Source organism: Macrosteles quadrilineatus, unplaced genomic scaffold, assembly GCF_028750875.1.
Source record: "Macrosteles quadrilineatus isolate MER2022 unplaced genomic scaffold, UCM_ALF_1.0 Scaffold_1__1_contigs__length_201487025, whole genome shotgun sequence".
NCBI lineage: Eukaryota > Metazoa > Arthropoda > Insecta > Hemiptera > Cicadellidae > Macrosteles > Macrosteles quadrilineatus.
The window spans coordinates 86,155,768-86,173,840 of NW_026542594.1; the positions used below are offsets into that span (position 1 = coordinate 86,155,768).

The 18,073-nt window shown below is 36.9% G+C and overlaps 1 protein-coding gene across 4 annotated transcripts in view; it reads right to left on the reverse strand.

Annotated features, from left to right (window-relative positions):
• Window positions 1-18,073, reverse strand: part of LOC128993495 (Bardet-Biedl syndrome 4 protein homolog) — a 153,166-nt gene that overhangs the window by 3,345 nt on the left and 131,748 nt on the right. For all 4 annotated transcript variants that reach the window (XM_054418611.1, XM_054417779.1, XM_054419436.1 and 1 more), the window contains exon 10: window positions 8,293-8,489. In XM_054418611.1, the coding sequence (XP_054274586.1) occupies window positions 8,293-8,489 (197 nt within the window). The remainder of the gene's footprint in view (window positions 1-8,292; window positions 8,490-18,073) is intronic.

Below are 18,073 nucleotides of genomic sequence, written 5' to 3' on the forward strand. Positions count from 1 at the left end.
TTTCCTTTGCCAATCATCATAAACTTAAGTCAGTGTTTCCTACAAAACAGTAACACTTCGGCTAACATCCCTGTTCATTGTTTGTGGGAATCTTCATATTGTAAGTGCTCTTCATTATTTAGGATGATAACGATAGTAAATGGTTTTTTTTAAATCTCTATTTCTTCTACTTGGTGGCGTTCTATGACTCCTATATTTCCATGGTAAAAAAATCTGTTCTTTCAATTATTGCTAAAAAAATACAGTACCCTGTCAATTAATTTTTCTTTTTTGGTAAAATATATCGAATTGCCCAGGCTTTCTCAATTTTAGCAAATTTCCCTATAGGGAAGTAGCTATTACCTTAGGTCTCATGGTAAGACCTAGGCCCGGGACCGATTTACTTTTTCATTTCGATGTCCCCAGAGGCCAAAAACACCATTCGTTCAAATTTTTATAAAAAAAACCAGATCAGCTTTTGAAAAATGATTAAATATTTACTAGAAATGTTGATAATATGTAACTGTTAGGTACGTAATCTATGAGTTGAGTCTTTTAAACTCATCGGAAGTTATGACTTTTATTCGTTTTTAAATAAGTTATTTGTTTTTAAATAGGTACTGTACTTTACTTCTTTGCTATTGCTCGATTTCGAGTAACATGCACACTAGTCATAATTAAATAAGTGTTAGTTATTTTCAAGAGTACAGGTATAAACAGTGATAATCAGTAAACACATAATAAACAAGTAAATTCTTCTTCAAAATATGGCAATAAAAGATTTTCTGACAGTTTTGTAACTTTCTTACTTACGCGCCAAGAAGAAAACAGTTTGTGTGCTCGTTCATACTTCTTTCTTGATTTTTTAGGCAACAGGTTTAATGAAACATGTTTTCAGTTTCTGTTATTTCTGGTCTACCATTATATTCACAATTAGTTTCACTGAGTTCATTATTTATAAACATGTTAGGCCCACTTATAATTCATCTTTATTATTTCATATATATGTGTCCGTCCGGACGATAACTTGAGTAATTTTTCTCCGATTTCAATAAAATTTGGTTTGAAGGTGTAAGGCGGGATAAACTTGAATGAGTTCGCTAACCAGCATGATCGGACCATGGGAACTGGGTTTAACGGGGGGTTTTATGGGGTAAAAATGGGTTTTTCTATTTTTTTTCCCTTAAAACACTAAATTTATCAATTTTTCTCCAAACCTTTTTATAGAGCTTAAAAAAACAAATAATTTAGTATATCAAAGTGTTTTTGTACTGAATGGTTACGGGGAAAATTCAAAAAATTGTTTATTTAAAATTCCCATGTTATTTTTATAGAGAATATTGTAAAATGTTGTAGTTGGCTTGTTTATGGATATATTTTGATCAAACTTTACGGATTAATTTATTTCATACTAGGCTATTGATATTTTAATAAAACACACTTTATTAGTTTCCCTGTAGCAGCTAACCTAGGTACTCGTTAAACATAAATGTTAATTTAATAGCTTAATTGAAAATCAATTCAGGCAAATGGAAATTCACTTAGTCGACAGGTTTGCTGCAGCGGGGGTATTTTACATTGTAATAAAGTACGAAAATAAATAACAGCAATTAAATTATACAGCTCATCAAAATGTAAACAATTATGTTCTTCATAAGGATAACATGGGAACTTTCAAAGCCACTGGGGCAGAGCCCAAGGGACTATTTCAAAAATGTTAGGCCAGTTTGCAAATCTACGCGACACGCTCTTTCCAATGAGACGTCAATGGATAAAATCGGTTAAGAAATGGCGGAGGAGTTCAACCGACAAACTTTGTGTTCGCTTATTAATTATATAGATACTACGACTACAATCAGCTGGTGCAGTATTTCCCATTCCGTTCATGGCTTGTTGACCTAACCTAAAAACGTGTTGTATAGTGTTTGAAAGATTCATTATTTATATGCTTTATAGTGACTGTAGGAAAATATAATGTGTAACACGAGTGCAAAAGGCCTTTGTTGCACTCAAGATCATTCAACACTCGCCTGCAGCTCGTGTGTAACCATTGCTCTCATGTGCAGCAAAGTACGTGCCACTTTGCTCACTAGTTACACAAATAACTAATTAAACATTTATTTCACTGTTAAAACCACAGTTTACTAAAAGTTGCCTCAGTTCTTCGGGGATTAAGTTTTGGTAGGAGAGAGCCAAGTAAAATAATCAGTATTTGATAGGAACTATTTTCACCTTTATGGAGTAATCTTCAGTGTAATCTTTGCTCAATAGTAACAAACAGCTGATGTTTTTCCCTTTGTAATATATTTTTGAGCGAGCAAAGCGAAGCTCTTTGGGATCGACTTCAATGCAAACTTTCTAACACATTAACTCAATAACGGCTGAACATATTTTAGCCAAACTTACCAAGGTTGTTTTTACAAATGTTTGGAAGGTTTAGAGGAAACAAATTTCAATTTTTTAATATTAACATTGGCCTCATGGGTTACCATGATGGTTACAAATAAACGACGTAAATGTAAATAGAACAAATAATCATAGCATATGTTAAAATCAAGCCACAAACTAAACACAGTACCAGGGGTGCCCAGAAGGGGGGGGGCATGACGCAATTTGCGCCATAAAGATTGGCATGACGCAATTTGCGCCATAAAGACTTTTGGGGGGACATGACTTTTTGGGTGGGATTTTGGTTTTTGTAAGGGATTTTATACCTGCAAAAATTGACAGGAATATTACAAAAATAAATTTTAAAAACGCAACAGTAAAAAGCACTGTTTATTTATTTAACCATTTAATCAGGATTACCAACGTTATATATTTAAGTTTGCCTTTTAGACAAACACCGGAATTTCCCGTCAATCTGTAAATGTTTTGTTCTGGTTAAGAGGACGGTTGGTCGATCTAATGGCTCAACTGGCAACCCTGGGGGCCCTATTTTTGAAATGTTTGATTGTTGAGTTGAGTGTTGAGTCACTGACTTTCCAATCGTTTTGTATTTTTCAAACGATTAACAGTTGACTTATCCAACCAAAACTACTCACCACCTATTTGAGCTTTTGAGTGGACGGTTGACTGCACTTCTTTCTCTCTCGGCAAAAATTGCCCTATTTGAGTCATATGTTACAAGTCTTTTATTCACTTTTTACTTGTTTTTTTTTCAACTAATATGGTTACTTGCCAACCCATAAGGACAATTTTTTTTCTTTTAAATGAATTTTTTATGAAACTAGATTTTTCTTGGCAGTTTTAACTGCATCAAACACGTTTTTAGGCCAGAAATAATTTATTTACAACATTTGAAGGAAATCGTCGAAGCCGTTTACGAGATCTTTGTGCAATCATTCATACAAGTAAACATTGCTCATATAAGAATAAGTACATGGGGACCGAGCTTTGCTCGGGGAAAATCATTAGTTTTCTCTGAAAGGAGCCTTTGTATTGCAGATACATGAATCCATTCCCCACACTCCGCACTGCTAGCCTTTACTACTTCCTTCACCACTTCCTACGTCACGGACCTGTTTCCATCCCTTCCCATAACATTTTAGATTGCAGATACCTTAATCTAATTGTCATAAACAGTTCCCACACTCCGGAGTGCTCGCCTTTACTACTTCCTTCACTACTTCTTACGTCGCGGACCTGTTTCCCTCCCTTCCCATATTACTTTTGGATTGCAGATACCTTAATCTAATTGTTATTAACAGTTCCCACACTCAAGACTGCTCACCTTTTCTACTTCCTTCACCACTTCCTACGTCGCAGACCTGTTTCCCTCCCTTCCCATAACATTTTTGGAATGCAGATACCTTAATCTAATTGTCATAAACAGTTCCCACAATCCAGACTGCTCACCTTTACTACTTCCTTCACTACTTCCTACGTTGCAGACCTGTTTCCCTCCCTTCACATAACATTTTTGGATTGCAGATACCTTAATCTAATTGTCATAAACAGTTCCCACAATCCAGACTGCTCACCTTTACTACTTCCTTCACTACTTCCTACGTCGCAGACCTGTTTCCCTCCTTTCACATAACATTTTTGGATTGCAGATACCTTAATCTAATCGTCATAAACAGTTCCCACACTCCAGACTGCTCACCTTTTCTACTTCCTTCACCACTTTCTACGTCACGGACCTGTTTCCATCCCTTCCCATAACATTTTAGATTGCAGATACCTTAATCTAATTGTCATAAACAGTTCCCACAATCCAGACTGCTCACCTTTACTACTTCCTTCACTACTTCCTACGTCGCAGACCTGTTTCCCTCCCTTCACATAACATTTTTGGATTGCAGATACCTTAATCTAATCGTCATAAACAGTTCCCACACTCCAGACTGCTCACCTTTTCTACTTCCTTCACCACTTCCTACGTCACGGACCTGTTTCCATCCCTTCCCATAACATTTTTAGATTGCAGATACCATAATCTAACTGTCATAAACAGTTCCCACACTCCGGAGTGCTCGCCTTTATTACTTCCTTTACCACTTCCTACGTCGCGGACCCGTTTCCCTCCCTTCCTATAGCATTTTACGATTCCATATATCTTAATCTAATCGTCATAAACAGTTCCCACACTCCAGACTACTCACCTTTACTACTTCCTTCATCACTTCCTACGTCGCAGACCTGTTTCCCTCCCTTCCCATTGAATTTTAGGATTGCAGATACCTTAATCTAATCGTCATAAACAGTTCCTACACTCCAGACTGCTCGCCTTTACTACTTCCTTCACCACTTCCTACGTCGCGGACCATTTTCTCTCCCTTCCCATAACATTTTTGTATTGCAGATACCTTAATCTAATCGTCATAAACAGTTCCCACACTCTGGAACGCCCTTACCACTTCCTTCTGCACTTCCTAAATCGCGGACCTGTTTCCCTCCCTTCCAAAAGCATTTTATGATTGCATATACCTTAATCTAAACGTCATAAACAGTTCCCACACTCCCTTCCTTCATCACTTCCTACGTCGCGGTCATGTTTCCCTCCCTTCCCATTGAATTTTAAGATTGCAGATACCTTAATCTAATCGTCATAAACAGTTCCTACACTCCAGAATGCTCGCCTTTACTACTTCCTTCACCACTTCCTACGTCGCGGACCATTTTCCCTCCCTTTCCATAACATTTTTGTATTGCAGATACCTTAATCTAATCGTCATAAGCAGTTCCTCCCACACTCTGGACCGCACGCCCTTACTACTTCCTTCTGCACTTCCTAAATCGCGGACCTGTTTCCCTCCCTTCCAGAAGCATTTTATGATTGCATATACAGGGTGAGTTTCTACTGACCGTGTTAACTTCGCCAGTGGGTTCTACTCACTAAAAGGAACAAAAAAGTTCCTATAAACTCATGTCCGATTTTTGAACTTTTATTGGCTGTAATAGGGGATTTTGTGTTTTTCTTATTTTATTAGACTTTGCTCCACAATTTATGTAATAAAAACTTAATCAATTATTTTAGAGAGTTGTAGTTAAAATCATTGGAAAGAACATTAAATTTACTATAAATCAAAGGTTTCATTCAACAATTATACCATTACATAGTCCACGTTATATCCAAAATAAAGTAAAAATGTCATTAAATTAATTAATTACGATATATTTCATGAGCCTCCTTTGATACATAAACCTGCATTTATGCAATGTTGATATGCATAAAAAACTTGGCATTTTAATAATCTTTCAAATGATATGCTATTCAATACTATTATTGATATAAACCAGTGAGAAATTACTAATAAACTACAATAAAACACGGTTTACAGATTTTGTTTTTGCACAGTTTTACTGTTAATAATAATTACTGTATTCATCATGTTGGCATAATCTTGATTGGTAAAAGGCTCCATATTTTAATAAATGTTGAAAAACTCTTAATTGACTTGGAAATATAAAGTTAAAACAGCAAATTACTCAACAAGGTATGTTCAAGCAGCTGAGTTATCTAGCTATAGATGACAAATCAATAAAAGCTGACTTAATCAAGCACAAGGTAAAACTACTGTAATTACACAGCATTTAAGAATCAAACACACTACATCTTTGAAAATGTGAAAAACCTTGAGTTTATACATTTTATTAATTCAGATAATTTTAATAAATATTTAAAAGTTAAAATAATTTACAAATTTTATCAGATAGTTCAATAAAATACATCATGGAGTATACAGTAATTATTATTAACAGTAAAACTGTGCAAAAACAAAATCTGTAAACCGTGTTTTATTGTAGTTTATTAGTAATTTCTCACTGGTTTATATCAATAATAGTATTGAATAGCATATCATTTGAAAGATTATTAAAATGCCAAGTTTTTTATGCATTTCAACATTGCATAAATGCAGGTTTATGTATCAAAGGAGGCCCATGAAAATTATCGTAATTAATTAATTTAATGACATTTTTACTTTATTTTGGTTATAACGTGGACTATGTAATGGTATAATTGTTGAATGAAACCTTTGATTTATAGCAAATTTAATGTTCTTTCCAATGATTTTAACTATAACCCTCTAAAGTAATTGGTTAAGTTTTTATTACATAAATTGTGGAGCAAAGTCTAATAAAATAAGAAAACACAAAATCCCCCAAAACAGCCAAACGGTCGAAAATCGGACATGGGTTTATAGGAACTTTTTTGTTCCTTTTAGTGAGTAGAACCCACTGGCAAAGTTAACACGGTCAGTAGAAACTCACCCTGTTTGATTTACTGAATTGTTTGTTTTTTTAAGCTCTTTAAGAGGGTTTAGAGAAAAATTGGGAAATTTTGTGTTTTGAGGGTCAAAAGTGAGAAAAACCAATTTTTACCCCATAAAACCCCCCATAAAACCCTGTTCCCATGGTCCGATCATGCTGGATCGCGAACTCATTCAAGTTTATCCCGCCTTACACCTTCAAACCAAATTTCATCAAAATCGGATAAAAATTACTCAAGTTATCGTGTTCACGGACACATATATATATAAATCTATATATATATATATATATCTATATATATGTATCTTAATCTAAACGTCATAAACAGTTCCCACACTCCAGACTACTCACCTTTACTACTTCCTTCATCACTTCCTACGTCGCGGTCATGTTTCCCTCCCTTCCCATTGAATTTTAAGATTGCAGATACCTTAATCTAATCGTCATAAACAGTTCCTACACTCCAGACTTTACTACTTCCTTCACCACTTCCTACGTCGCGGACCATTTTCCCTCCCTTCCCATAACATTTTTGTATTGCAGATACCTTAATCTAATCGTCATAAGCAGTTCCTCCCATACTTCCCTCTGCACTTCCTATATCGCGGACCTGTTTCCCTCCCTTCCAAAAGCATTTTATGATTGCATATGTCTTAATCTAATCGTCATAAACAGTTCCCACACTCCGGACTGCTCGCCTTTACTACTTCCTTCATCACATCCTACGTCGCGGACCTGTTTCCTTCATTTCCCATAGCATTTAAGGATTGCAGACACCGTAATCTAATCGTCATAAACAGATCCCATACTCTCCACACTTCCAACCTTGACTACAATGTATTGAGTAATCTTCAGTATAATCTTTGCTCAATAGTAACAACTGATCTTTTTCCTTTTGTACTGTATTTTTAATTTGCTAGTATACTGTGGACAGACAACTTACAAGTCCTTTGTTTACTTTTTCCTTGTTATTTAGTTCAACCAACATGGTTACTTAGCAACCCATAAGACTAATGTTAAAAAAATGTGATTTTAAGTTTCATTTTTCTACGTAATTAGATTTTTGTTGACAGTTCTAACCGCAGTAAACTCGTTTTTAGGCCAGGAATAAACTTTTTACAACATTTGAAGAAAATCGTCGGAGCCGTTTTCGAGATCTTGGTGCAAGCAAGCAAGCATACATACATACATATATACAAGCAAACATTGCTCGTATTAGAGTAGGTATAGGATAATAGGAATATCTGTTTTATCTGTTTATCAGTTAGTGTAGACCAACATCTACAAAAACAATTACAATACAGTTCGGCCAAAGTTTCTGTGCACCCGACCAGATCTAGTTGGGTCTAGGCGAGGGGGATGGTGGTGGTACTTTTGTGAAAACATTTTTGTCTTGCTACTCACTCACCCCTACCCAGCACTGCCAATAACCGGTACTCGTATGTTTTAGTTTGAATAGTAGTGACCCGTCCACGTGCACAGAAGTTTTGGCTGAGCTGTACCGTACCTGTAAATGATTGGTAAACATTTCTTTTTGAAATTATACTTTTACTTAGGTACTTACCAAGGGACATTGTGTAACAGTTAATCTCTCACCTGAGGCTCTATGTTAGGTACTTGCTGTGCCAGTCTGTTGAATACATTGAGTTGATCTAGAGCCTGCTGGTGTAGTCCGAGCCTGACCCAGAATGCAGCGTAGTTCGCTCTGATCCCAGGGTCCTCCGGGTCAAGTTTCACAGCTTGTTCCCAGGCCTTTCCTGCATTGTCCTGGTCTTCTAGGTGCATAAGGACTACTGTAAAAGATTAATGCTAAAATACATATCACAAAAAAAAAAATTACATATTATTCTTCCTTTTGTTTACTCATTAATTGGAAACCTCTTTATTAGCCTATCTAATTAATAGTTTTTGAATTTAATCTTAGTAAATGTCTCTATAGTAACAATTACTGTGGTCTTTATGGTAAGACCTAGCTCCAGTAGGCCTACCACTGTACTTTGTCATACAGAGGTCTACTCAATGCATACCTAATTGTTGTTGCTCCAAAGGTCAGGTCCTAGTGATAAGCTGGTCAGATGTATCAGGTGGATTGGAGAAACGAACAGGATGTTACTGTGTAGTGAGCTGACAGATTTATCAGCTGACAGATGTTTTAAATAGTTTATTGAATTTTGGTTGCTATGAAAAAAAAAATAAACAAAGAGACATTCTTTTAGGCTTTTCAACCAAAGTGGTTCATTTTTATTTGCTCTAAACAATTAATTGTTAATTACTTGTAAAAGTATGATAAATTAAACAATAATATTTAGTGGAGACCTCTAGATTTTTATTTAAAGTATTTATCCTATTTAAATGAGGTTCTTTTCACTAAAATTGGTGACCCCGATTTGAACACATCAAGAACATATAATGGAAATCAATGAAGAAGTATTGGCTAGACTAAAACTGATGGAAGAGCAAAACCAAGATCTCAGAAAACAACTTAATGATGTAATTGGAGTTGACTCTGAATATTCAAGACAAAATGGTGATTCAGAAGATTTTTTGGTTAATCCAATGAATCAGAAAACTCAAGAAAGAAACAATTCAGTAAATCCAAGACCGTCTGACAACACAACTTCAATGCAATCTCCACAATTAAAATTTCCCCATTTTTGGCGTGAGAAACCAGCACTTTGGTTCATACAGATTGAGGCGATTTTCTCTTTATGGAACATTTTCGATGAGAGCCTTCGTTTCACACACGTTGTGACACACTTAGATGAGATGACTGCTTCCGAAATAGAGGATTTACTCTCAAACCCAAATCTGGAAAACCCTTACACGAGCCTGAAAGAAGAACTGATAAGAAGATTATCAGTCTCAGAACATAAGAGGATTAAGCAGTTACTCGTAGAAGAAGAACTCGGGACAGATACACCATCCCACTTCCTCAGAAGACTGAAATCGTTAGCTGGCAGCAGCGTACAATATGACTGGCTGAGGATCATCTGGATGCAGCGACTTCCTGCGCATATTCAAGGCATCCTGCAAACCCAGTTAGGCGCTGGGGTCAGTACCGAATCATTGGCAGTTACAGCGGACAAGATTCAGGAGGTTCAACCTTTGAGTTCACCTGCAATAAGCTGTGACGCTATTTTGTCAAACCGAGGTAAGCCAACGAATACCTTTTCTCAGACCCCACATAGTCACAACAATCTCAATCAAGGAGGAGGTTTTGAGGCAATTTTGGAGAAACTTTCAATGCTGGAGGAGAAAGTTAACTGTCTCTCAGATGACTTGATGACATATAAAAATAGTAAGTTCAGATCACAAAGTCAAAGCCAGTCCAGTAAACAGCATAGTAACTCACCCCACAATGACATCTACTGCTGGTATCATAACCGTTATGGATCACGTGCCACCAAATGCGTGACTCCTTGCTCTTACCCTTCTACAAAAAACGAACTAGGCAACTAGATGCGGTGTCGACTAGTTGTCATGTGCCTAGACGCCAAACTCATGAATCACCCGGAGTTGACAGCAACCACAGCAACAGGTTACAAGTAATTGATAACAATTCTGGCTATAAGTATCTGATAGACACAGGTTCAGACGTGAGTTGTATACCACTAAATTTAGTCAAAAGACCCTTAAAACCATCTGGGATAGAACTCAGAGCTGCAAATAACTCTGAAATACCCACTTATGGTAGTTTATGTCACTACTTAAATATTGGTCTACAAAGAACTCTAGTCTGGAATTTCATAATAGCTAAAGTAAGCACTTCAATCATTGGTTCTGACTTCCTAGCTCACCATTCTTTATTACCTGATTGTAGTAACGGTTTCTTAATTGACAACATTACACAATTAAAAAGTAAATGTCAGTTCATGAATACTCAGCAATGTAGTATTAAATTAATTACTTCCGACCCATCAAACTATCCACTGTTAATGGAATTTCTAGAAATCACAAAACCTTTAGGAGTACCAAGATTTATTCCTCATAACACAGAGCATTACATAAATACGACTCCTGGCCCACCAGTCTCATCAAGACCAAGAAGGTTAGCTCCAGATAAATATAAAATTGCTAAATTAGAGTTTGAATCCATGTAGCAAATGGAACTGCGTGTCGTTCCAAAAGCCCATGGTCATCACCACTTCATATGGTACCTAAAAAGAATGATGAGTGGCGACCATGTGGCGATTACCGAGCATTGAATGCCCGCACTATTCCAGATTCTTACCCTGTTCGACATATCCATGATTTCTCAAATTGTTTACACGGTAGTAAAGTTTTCACTGTGATAGATCTTGTAAAGGCATATACCCAAATCCCGGTTAATAAAGAAGACGTGCCCAAGACTGCAATAACAACCCCATTCGGTCTCTTTGAGTTCCCGTTCATGTCGTTCGGTTTGAGGAATGCTGGTCAAACTTTTCAAAGGTTTATTGATGAAGTCGTAGAGGGACTAAGTTTTTGTTTCCCCTACATTGACGATATCCTTGTTTTCTCAAAAGATCCTGTCGGGCACGAAGAACACCTCCGTATTCTGTTCAAGAGGTTAGTCAAATATGGCGTCCTTATAAATGTGAAGAAATCTGTATTTAACACTGACTCGGTAGTTTTTTTGGGATATCAAGTCACCGCTGACGGAACCAGGCCTGTGCCTGATCGCATTGACGCCCTTCAGAATTATCGTTTGCCACAAACTGCCAAAGGTCTTAGGCGATTTTTGGGAATGTTGAACTTTTACCGCAGGTTTATTCCTCACGCTGCAGAATTTCAAGCCCCTCTCCACACTGTCCTTTCGTCATTAAAAGGGAATCAGAAAGTCCCTTGGACTGATGTATTGACTGAAAAATTCAGTAAATGTAAGGATCATTTAGCCGAAGCTACATTACTTTGTCATCCCAACGCTAATGGTAAATTAGCACTTTTTTGTGATGCATCGAATACTGCAGTAGGATCAGTACTACAACAATTGAATCAAGATGGAATATGGGAACCTCTGTCCTTCATTTCCCAAAAACTAACACCTAAGCAAGCCAGTTGGCCCGCTTATTATAGGGAATTGTTTGCCATCTATTCGTCTGTTAAACATTTCAGACATATATTAGAAGCTAACTCCTGTACTGTCTATACTGATCACAAGCCCATCACTTTCGTTTTTCAACAAAAGAAGGGCAAACTACCTCCTGTTCAAACTAACCATCTCTCATTTATTTCACAGTTCACGACTGACATTCAACATGTTTCTGGTGCTTCAAACATAGTAGCAGACAGTTTTTCTAGGATAGAATCTATTTCTGCCAACAAGACTAGTAAAATCGATCTGCATCTCTTGGCAGATTCTCAATCTAATGATGAGGAACTTAAGTCTATTCTCGAAAACAGTACTTCACTTTGTCTTCAACCAGTTCCAGTTCCTGGCTCTGATGTTTTCGTCTACTGCGATACCAAGAACGGTAGAGAACGATTGTATATCCCCAAATGTTTACGCAGAGAAGCGTTTAATTCAATCCATAACTTAAGTCACCCTGGGATAAAATCCATGAATAAAATGTTAACTTCAAGATATGTTTGGCCTTCAATAAATCGTGATTGTAAAGAGTGGACCTTGTCCTGTCGAGAGTGTCAATGTTCAAAAATTACTCGTCATGTTCAAACACCTATCAACGATTTCCCTTTGCCAAATTGTAGATTTGAACATATTCATGTGGATATCATCGGCCCATTACCCCAAGTTGGAAATCTTCGTTACTGTCTTACAGTAGTAGATAGGTTCACCAGATGGCCGGAAGCACACCCCTTGCAAGGTATCTCTGCCGAAGAAGTCTCGTCAGCTCTTTTCAATTGTTGGATATCAAGGTACGGTGTTCCCTTGCGAATAACAACAGACCAGGGTAAACAATTTGAATCTGCACTCTTCGCTGAGTTGGGAAAATTGTGTGGATTTTCAAGATTAAGGACAACAAGTTACCACCCGTGCGCAAATGGCATGGTGGAACGTTTCCACAGACAACTCAAGGCGGCCATCATGTGCCACTCTGCCTCCACGTGGGTCGAATCCTTACCCACAGTGCTTCTTGGAATAAGAAATGCTTTCCGTGTGGATCTGAACACCTCGTCTGCTGAAATGGTTTTTGGAGAGGTTTTACGCCTCCCTGGCGAGTATTTTATGCCAACAACCCAGCTAGCACCCTTAGAGGATCCGACTAATTTTGTGTCTCGATTACGACTCAAGATTTCATCAATGAAACCAACAAATATCAAGAGACACGGCATTAACCGAAGCTTCATTTTTCGTGATTTGGACACATGTTCGCACGTTTTTCTGAGAGTAGATGCTACGAGAAAATCTTTACAACATCCATACACCGGACCTCATCCAGTGATCAAGAAAGACAGTAAAACTATCACAATAAAAGTGAATGGTTCTAATGTTAAAGTTAGTCTTGACAGAGTTAAACCGGCCTATGTCCTTCAGAATGATGAAGTTAAGCCCTCAACTGTATCTCAGACTTCAAACGATTTGGATTTTCAAAAGTCGTATACGACAAAGTCTGGAAGAAAAGTGACATTCAAGAATCCAATTTCAGTTTGATGGAAATTACCTTTGTCCTGTGTTATTTTTTTTGTTATTTGTTATTTTTTTTGTGACTTTTCGGAACCCTCCAAAAACTCCATGGACTTCCAGTCTTCGTAGGGGGCTCCTATAGTGAGCTGACAGATTTATCAGCTGACAGATGTTTTAAATAGTTTATTGAATTTTGGTTGCTATGAAAAAAAAATATTCAAAGAGACATTCTTTTAGGCTTTTCAACCAAAGTGGTTCATTTTTATTTGCTCTAAACAATTAATTGTTAATTACTTGTAAAAGTATGATAAATTAAGCAATAATATTTAGTGGAGACCTCTAGATTTTTATTTAAAGTATTTATCCTATTTAAATGAGGTTCTTTTCACTAAAACTGCAAGAGTCAAAAGTAGTGTCTGGGTGGTTTACTGTCTATCTAGATGTATTCAGTAAGCTTAATTTATGAAAGTGTATTACTCATGTTAAGGTAATGTAGTCGTTAAATGGTAAAATTATTAATAACTGATCAATTAAATAATATAATAAAAGTGAAATGATTGTGCTTCTAGTGTCCCCTTTAAAGATGTTTAGTTAGTGTTAAACAACCTGTGCTTTTGGCTTGGAGAAATGTGAGTATTTGTATAGGTCCTTTAACTTCACTTGGGTAAAGATACTTTACCCATAGTTAAAAACTGTAGTTTGGCCACACACTTTAAAAATACACTATAAAACATGGATAATTGGCTCCATAAAAAAGTACAAACATTGTTTTGAACACTTTTTTACAATTTTGCCATGAACGGGAGACAAAATTATGATGTACCCGCTACCATGGATTATGCTCATGATTTTGCCGCACACTTAATTATTATATTTTTCCCATTTTCCTCCTTTCTTTCCTAACAGAATGAAAATTCAGTTGAGCTAAAAATGTGTTTTGACACAAGTAAAAGAAGAACTTTTAAAGTGTAAAATTAACATGGCAAAAGCAGAGACTGAGTGGTATAAAAAAGCGTCTGAAGAATGTAAAAATGAGAAAAGGGTCGTTTTCCCCCAACTTTTGGTATTTCCTTTCTCCGGTTCATATTTGGGCTGATAATTTATTGTCATAATTTTTGCCCTAATCTTAAATAATTTATTTTAATTTTTAAATAATTAAAATAAGAAATCAATATTTATTTTAAATGAGCTTATAATCGAAATTGTTAGCTAAGAGTGAGAACCTTAAAAATCTTACTAACTTAATTTAAAATGGAACAAGGAGTGTTTTTTTTTTACGTTCTTCACTAAGTTTCACACTTCCCTAAGTGTTAAATTAACTGCGTCAAACCAAGAAATAAAAATATAATTGATATAAAAAAACGGTGATTTGACATGAGAAAAATAGTAATATAGAGAGCATTAGCAAATATTACACTAAAACTTTTCATGAAGACCAAAGGCTCATTTACCAACACCAACGCCTTGAATAAACTTTTTAAGAGAATCCAAATATTACAAGCCTTATCTTACACGACTGTTCTGGCTGTAAGAAAGTTTCCTGATTTTTTGGACATCTTAACAGGTTTACCATTTTCAAAAAAATTATTTCAGTAATTTTTTTTCAAATAACTATTTTCCACTGTCAATTTTCCTATTGATGCACAGACTCCATTTAGAAGATTTAACTGGTCACCTCCTCTGTAAACCAAGAAACAATAGCACTAAGGCTTAATTTTTTCAAGATAATCTTGCCTAAACGAAAGTTGTCAGCGCTCTCTCCTACGTTATTCCAGTTGCAATTCACCAATTGGTCATATTCTCTTTCTTCCTTTTGCTTGCTAGGTGCTCCTTTGTATCAATAAAAAGCTATACAATATCGTGTGACTGAGTCACAAAGGACCCAGAGTTTGATCCCCCATTTGTGGTGTTTTTTTCGATAAAAATTGGGTAAGGGCGACTTGATTTTTTGTTCCAACTAACGACTCATTGACTGAAAGTGCTTGTGTCGGAAAGTCACTTTCAGTCGATGAGATGTTAGTTGGAACAAAAAAGCAAGTCGCCCTTACCCAATTTTTATCGAAAAAAACACCACAAATGGGGGATCAAACTCTGGGTCCTTTGTGACTCAGTCACACGATATTGTATAGCTTTTTATTGCTACAAAGGAGCACAGAGGAAAAATAATGAGGTTTTGACGGAAACAGGATTGGGAAGCTAAGTTGTTAAGACACTGATGACTATGGCTAATTAGTTACGACCAGTGTTTCACTCACGGAATTAACACCATTTCTTCTTTTACTAATTTGTTTAAGGCCTAACCCGGGCAGTGATGAATGTGTCATTTACTGAAAGCTGATGCTTAACGACCATATCTGAGCCCATATTTTTAAACTAAATACTATTATTATTACTACTAACCCTGGTCATACTAAATTAGATTAGCTATCCGAGGCCGACAGTACAATTTTGTCCCAGGACGAAATTGCACTGTCACAAATGGCGCCCGAACAGGGACTTGGTAATTATATAGTTATTGATCGTTGATTTTTGTCATCTTTAGCTGGCGCCCAAACAAATGGTTTTTCAGTGAGAAAGAACATTAAATATAGAAAATGCGAGTTTTACAATTATTCCTAAACGTTTGGTCTTAAATTCTCTGGCCCATATACTACCTGATTACTCCAGGTAAAACTATTGCGGATAAGAGTGGAAAAACTCTTAAAGCTACATTGAGTACCGCAAGTAGTGCTACAAGTACTTGTGCGATATTTAAAACGACCAAACCAATCGAAACGACTAGTGCGACGGAAACAATGCTAGCTTTGCCGATAACGACACATGCTGTGGAATTAATTTCGAAAACTCAGCCGGAAGAAGACCCTAGGACAAGTTGGATAAGGTCGTTAAGTAAAGACGAGCTTAAATGAGAGATGGATAGGGTTAGATTTGTCGGGAACAATGGACGAATAAAGACGACGATTCTCAAAGTTTTGGAATGAAGGAATTCCCCGAGTAAACCTGTAAAATCCAACTTATGATTCTGAAGGAGAGACGATTTCGGTAGAGGGAAATCCGCTATACGTTGGGGCTAACTCAATTAGTGTGTCTAACTTGAATAAAATACCAGGTCACGTGACTAAGAACGAAGTGAATAAAATTTAAGATGTGTTATTAATGCCTGAAGGTGTCCCGTTCGAGGAGTTGTGTAAATTAATTTCTAATTTAATACGCCGTGCAAATACTCACGACACTAACGTTCAACCGAACGAGCCAACAAAACCAATGCGAGGAACGGACGCATTAACTTACAGCTCGTTGCCTATTATGAGTACGCAGACATTAGCGTCAAATAGGCCTACTGTTAGCAATATGCGTCATTTTTAGGAAATGGAATGTGAAGTTTGACGGACATAAAAATCCCATATCATTCCTCGAACGACTTGACGAGCTAATCGAAGCATACGGGATTAACGATAACAAAATACTTAAAGCACTTCCCGAATTGCTTACCGGTACTGCATTTTTGTGGTATAGAAATGGGAAGGATTTGTGGTCGACATTCGCGACGTTTAGAGATAGTTTCGCACTAAAATTTTTGCCACAGGGTTATCAGCGAAACCTTGATGAAGTGATAAGGCGGCGAACACAGGGTGAAAATGAACCTTTTAGGTACTTTGTAGTTGGGATAGCAACATTAATGAAAAGGAAAGTCGTGCTATCGTTACAGCAGAAGCTCGACATTATTTTTACCAATATGGGACTGGACTACAAATTAACGATGAGGAGAGGAGAAATATTCTCTCTTGAGGAGATGATTACACAGGCGACGTATGTCGAAAGTTATATGTGCGACAAGGCGTTATATCATCCGCCACCGCCGCCGTCGATGGCCCTGGTACCGGAAACAGCTTATCAGCCACGAAAGCAAATGGAAAAACATTTTGCACAATCCGTCGTTAATGTGTTGGAAATAAATACACTCGAACGCGAGAATGAGGGCATGCGTGACGATGTAAATAAATCATTACATCAAATGCAGAATAAAGCTTCTCATTCGGAAATACGATTTTAACCAGCGGTGGAATAACCGCATGGTTAATCAAAATAGAGATAACTACAATACGGGTAGGCCAAATGCCGCACATACCGCAAATATTGCAAGTATATGAGAATGTAAGGAGAATGTGCCGAAACCTACAGATGTGCAGGTGCAACAATCTTCACGACCACCAGTTGTAAGCTGGAATTGCAATAAAATAGGGCATTTATACCGAGATTGCCGACGTCCAAGAGTTTCAAAATGTTTTAACGGTGGGTATTAAAACAGCCAATTGTAGGTGCAACCTGGAAAACAAAACCCGGACTCCGGTGGAAGGAGCTCATACCCAGGTTACACAAAAACCCTCTAGTTGGAACGATTGGTTGGAGAGTATTAAAATATTTCCAAAGGGTTTTGGGTCAGTTAAAGATCCCACGGAAAATCAACCGAACAATGCGATATATATTTGTGGGAAAAACTATTTAGCTCTTTTGGATTCTGGGGCAGCTGTAAGCCTCCAAAGTGGTGAAACACTTGGTAAGTTGTGAAATTAGGCCTAATCCAGTTTCTATTGATACTCGATTTGCGGATGGTACTAAAGCAAAATAAACTGAGCTTTTTGAAGCTACAATTGACGATAGGAAAAACATTTCACCTACTCTCCCCCCCCCCCTAACTCTCTACCCTACTATACTAAGTTTGTGTAAGTTTCAAATATAGATCCCACACAGGTTTATAACCTCAGGGCTTTAATGCTCTATGATTCCTTTTATTCTATTATGTTTTGTAAA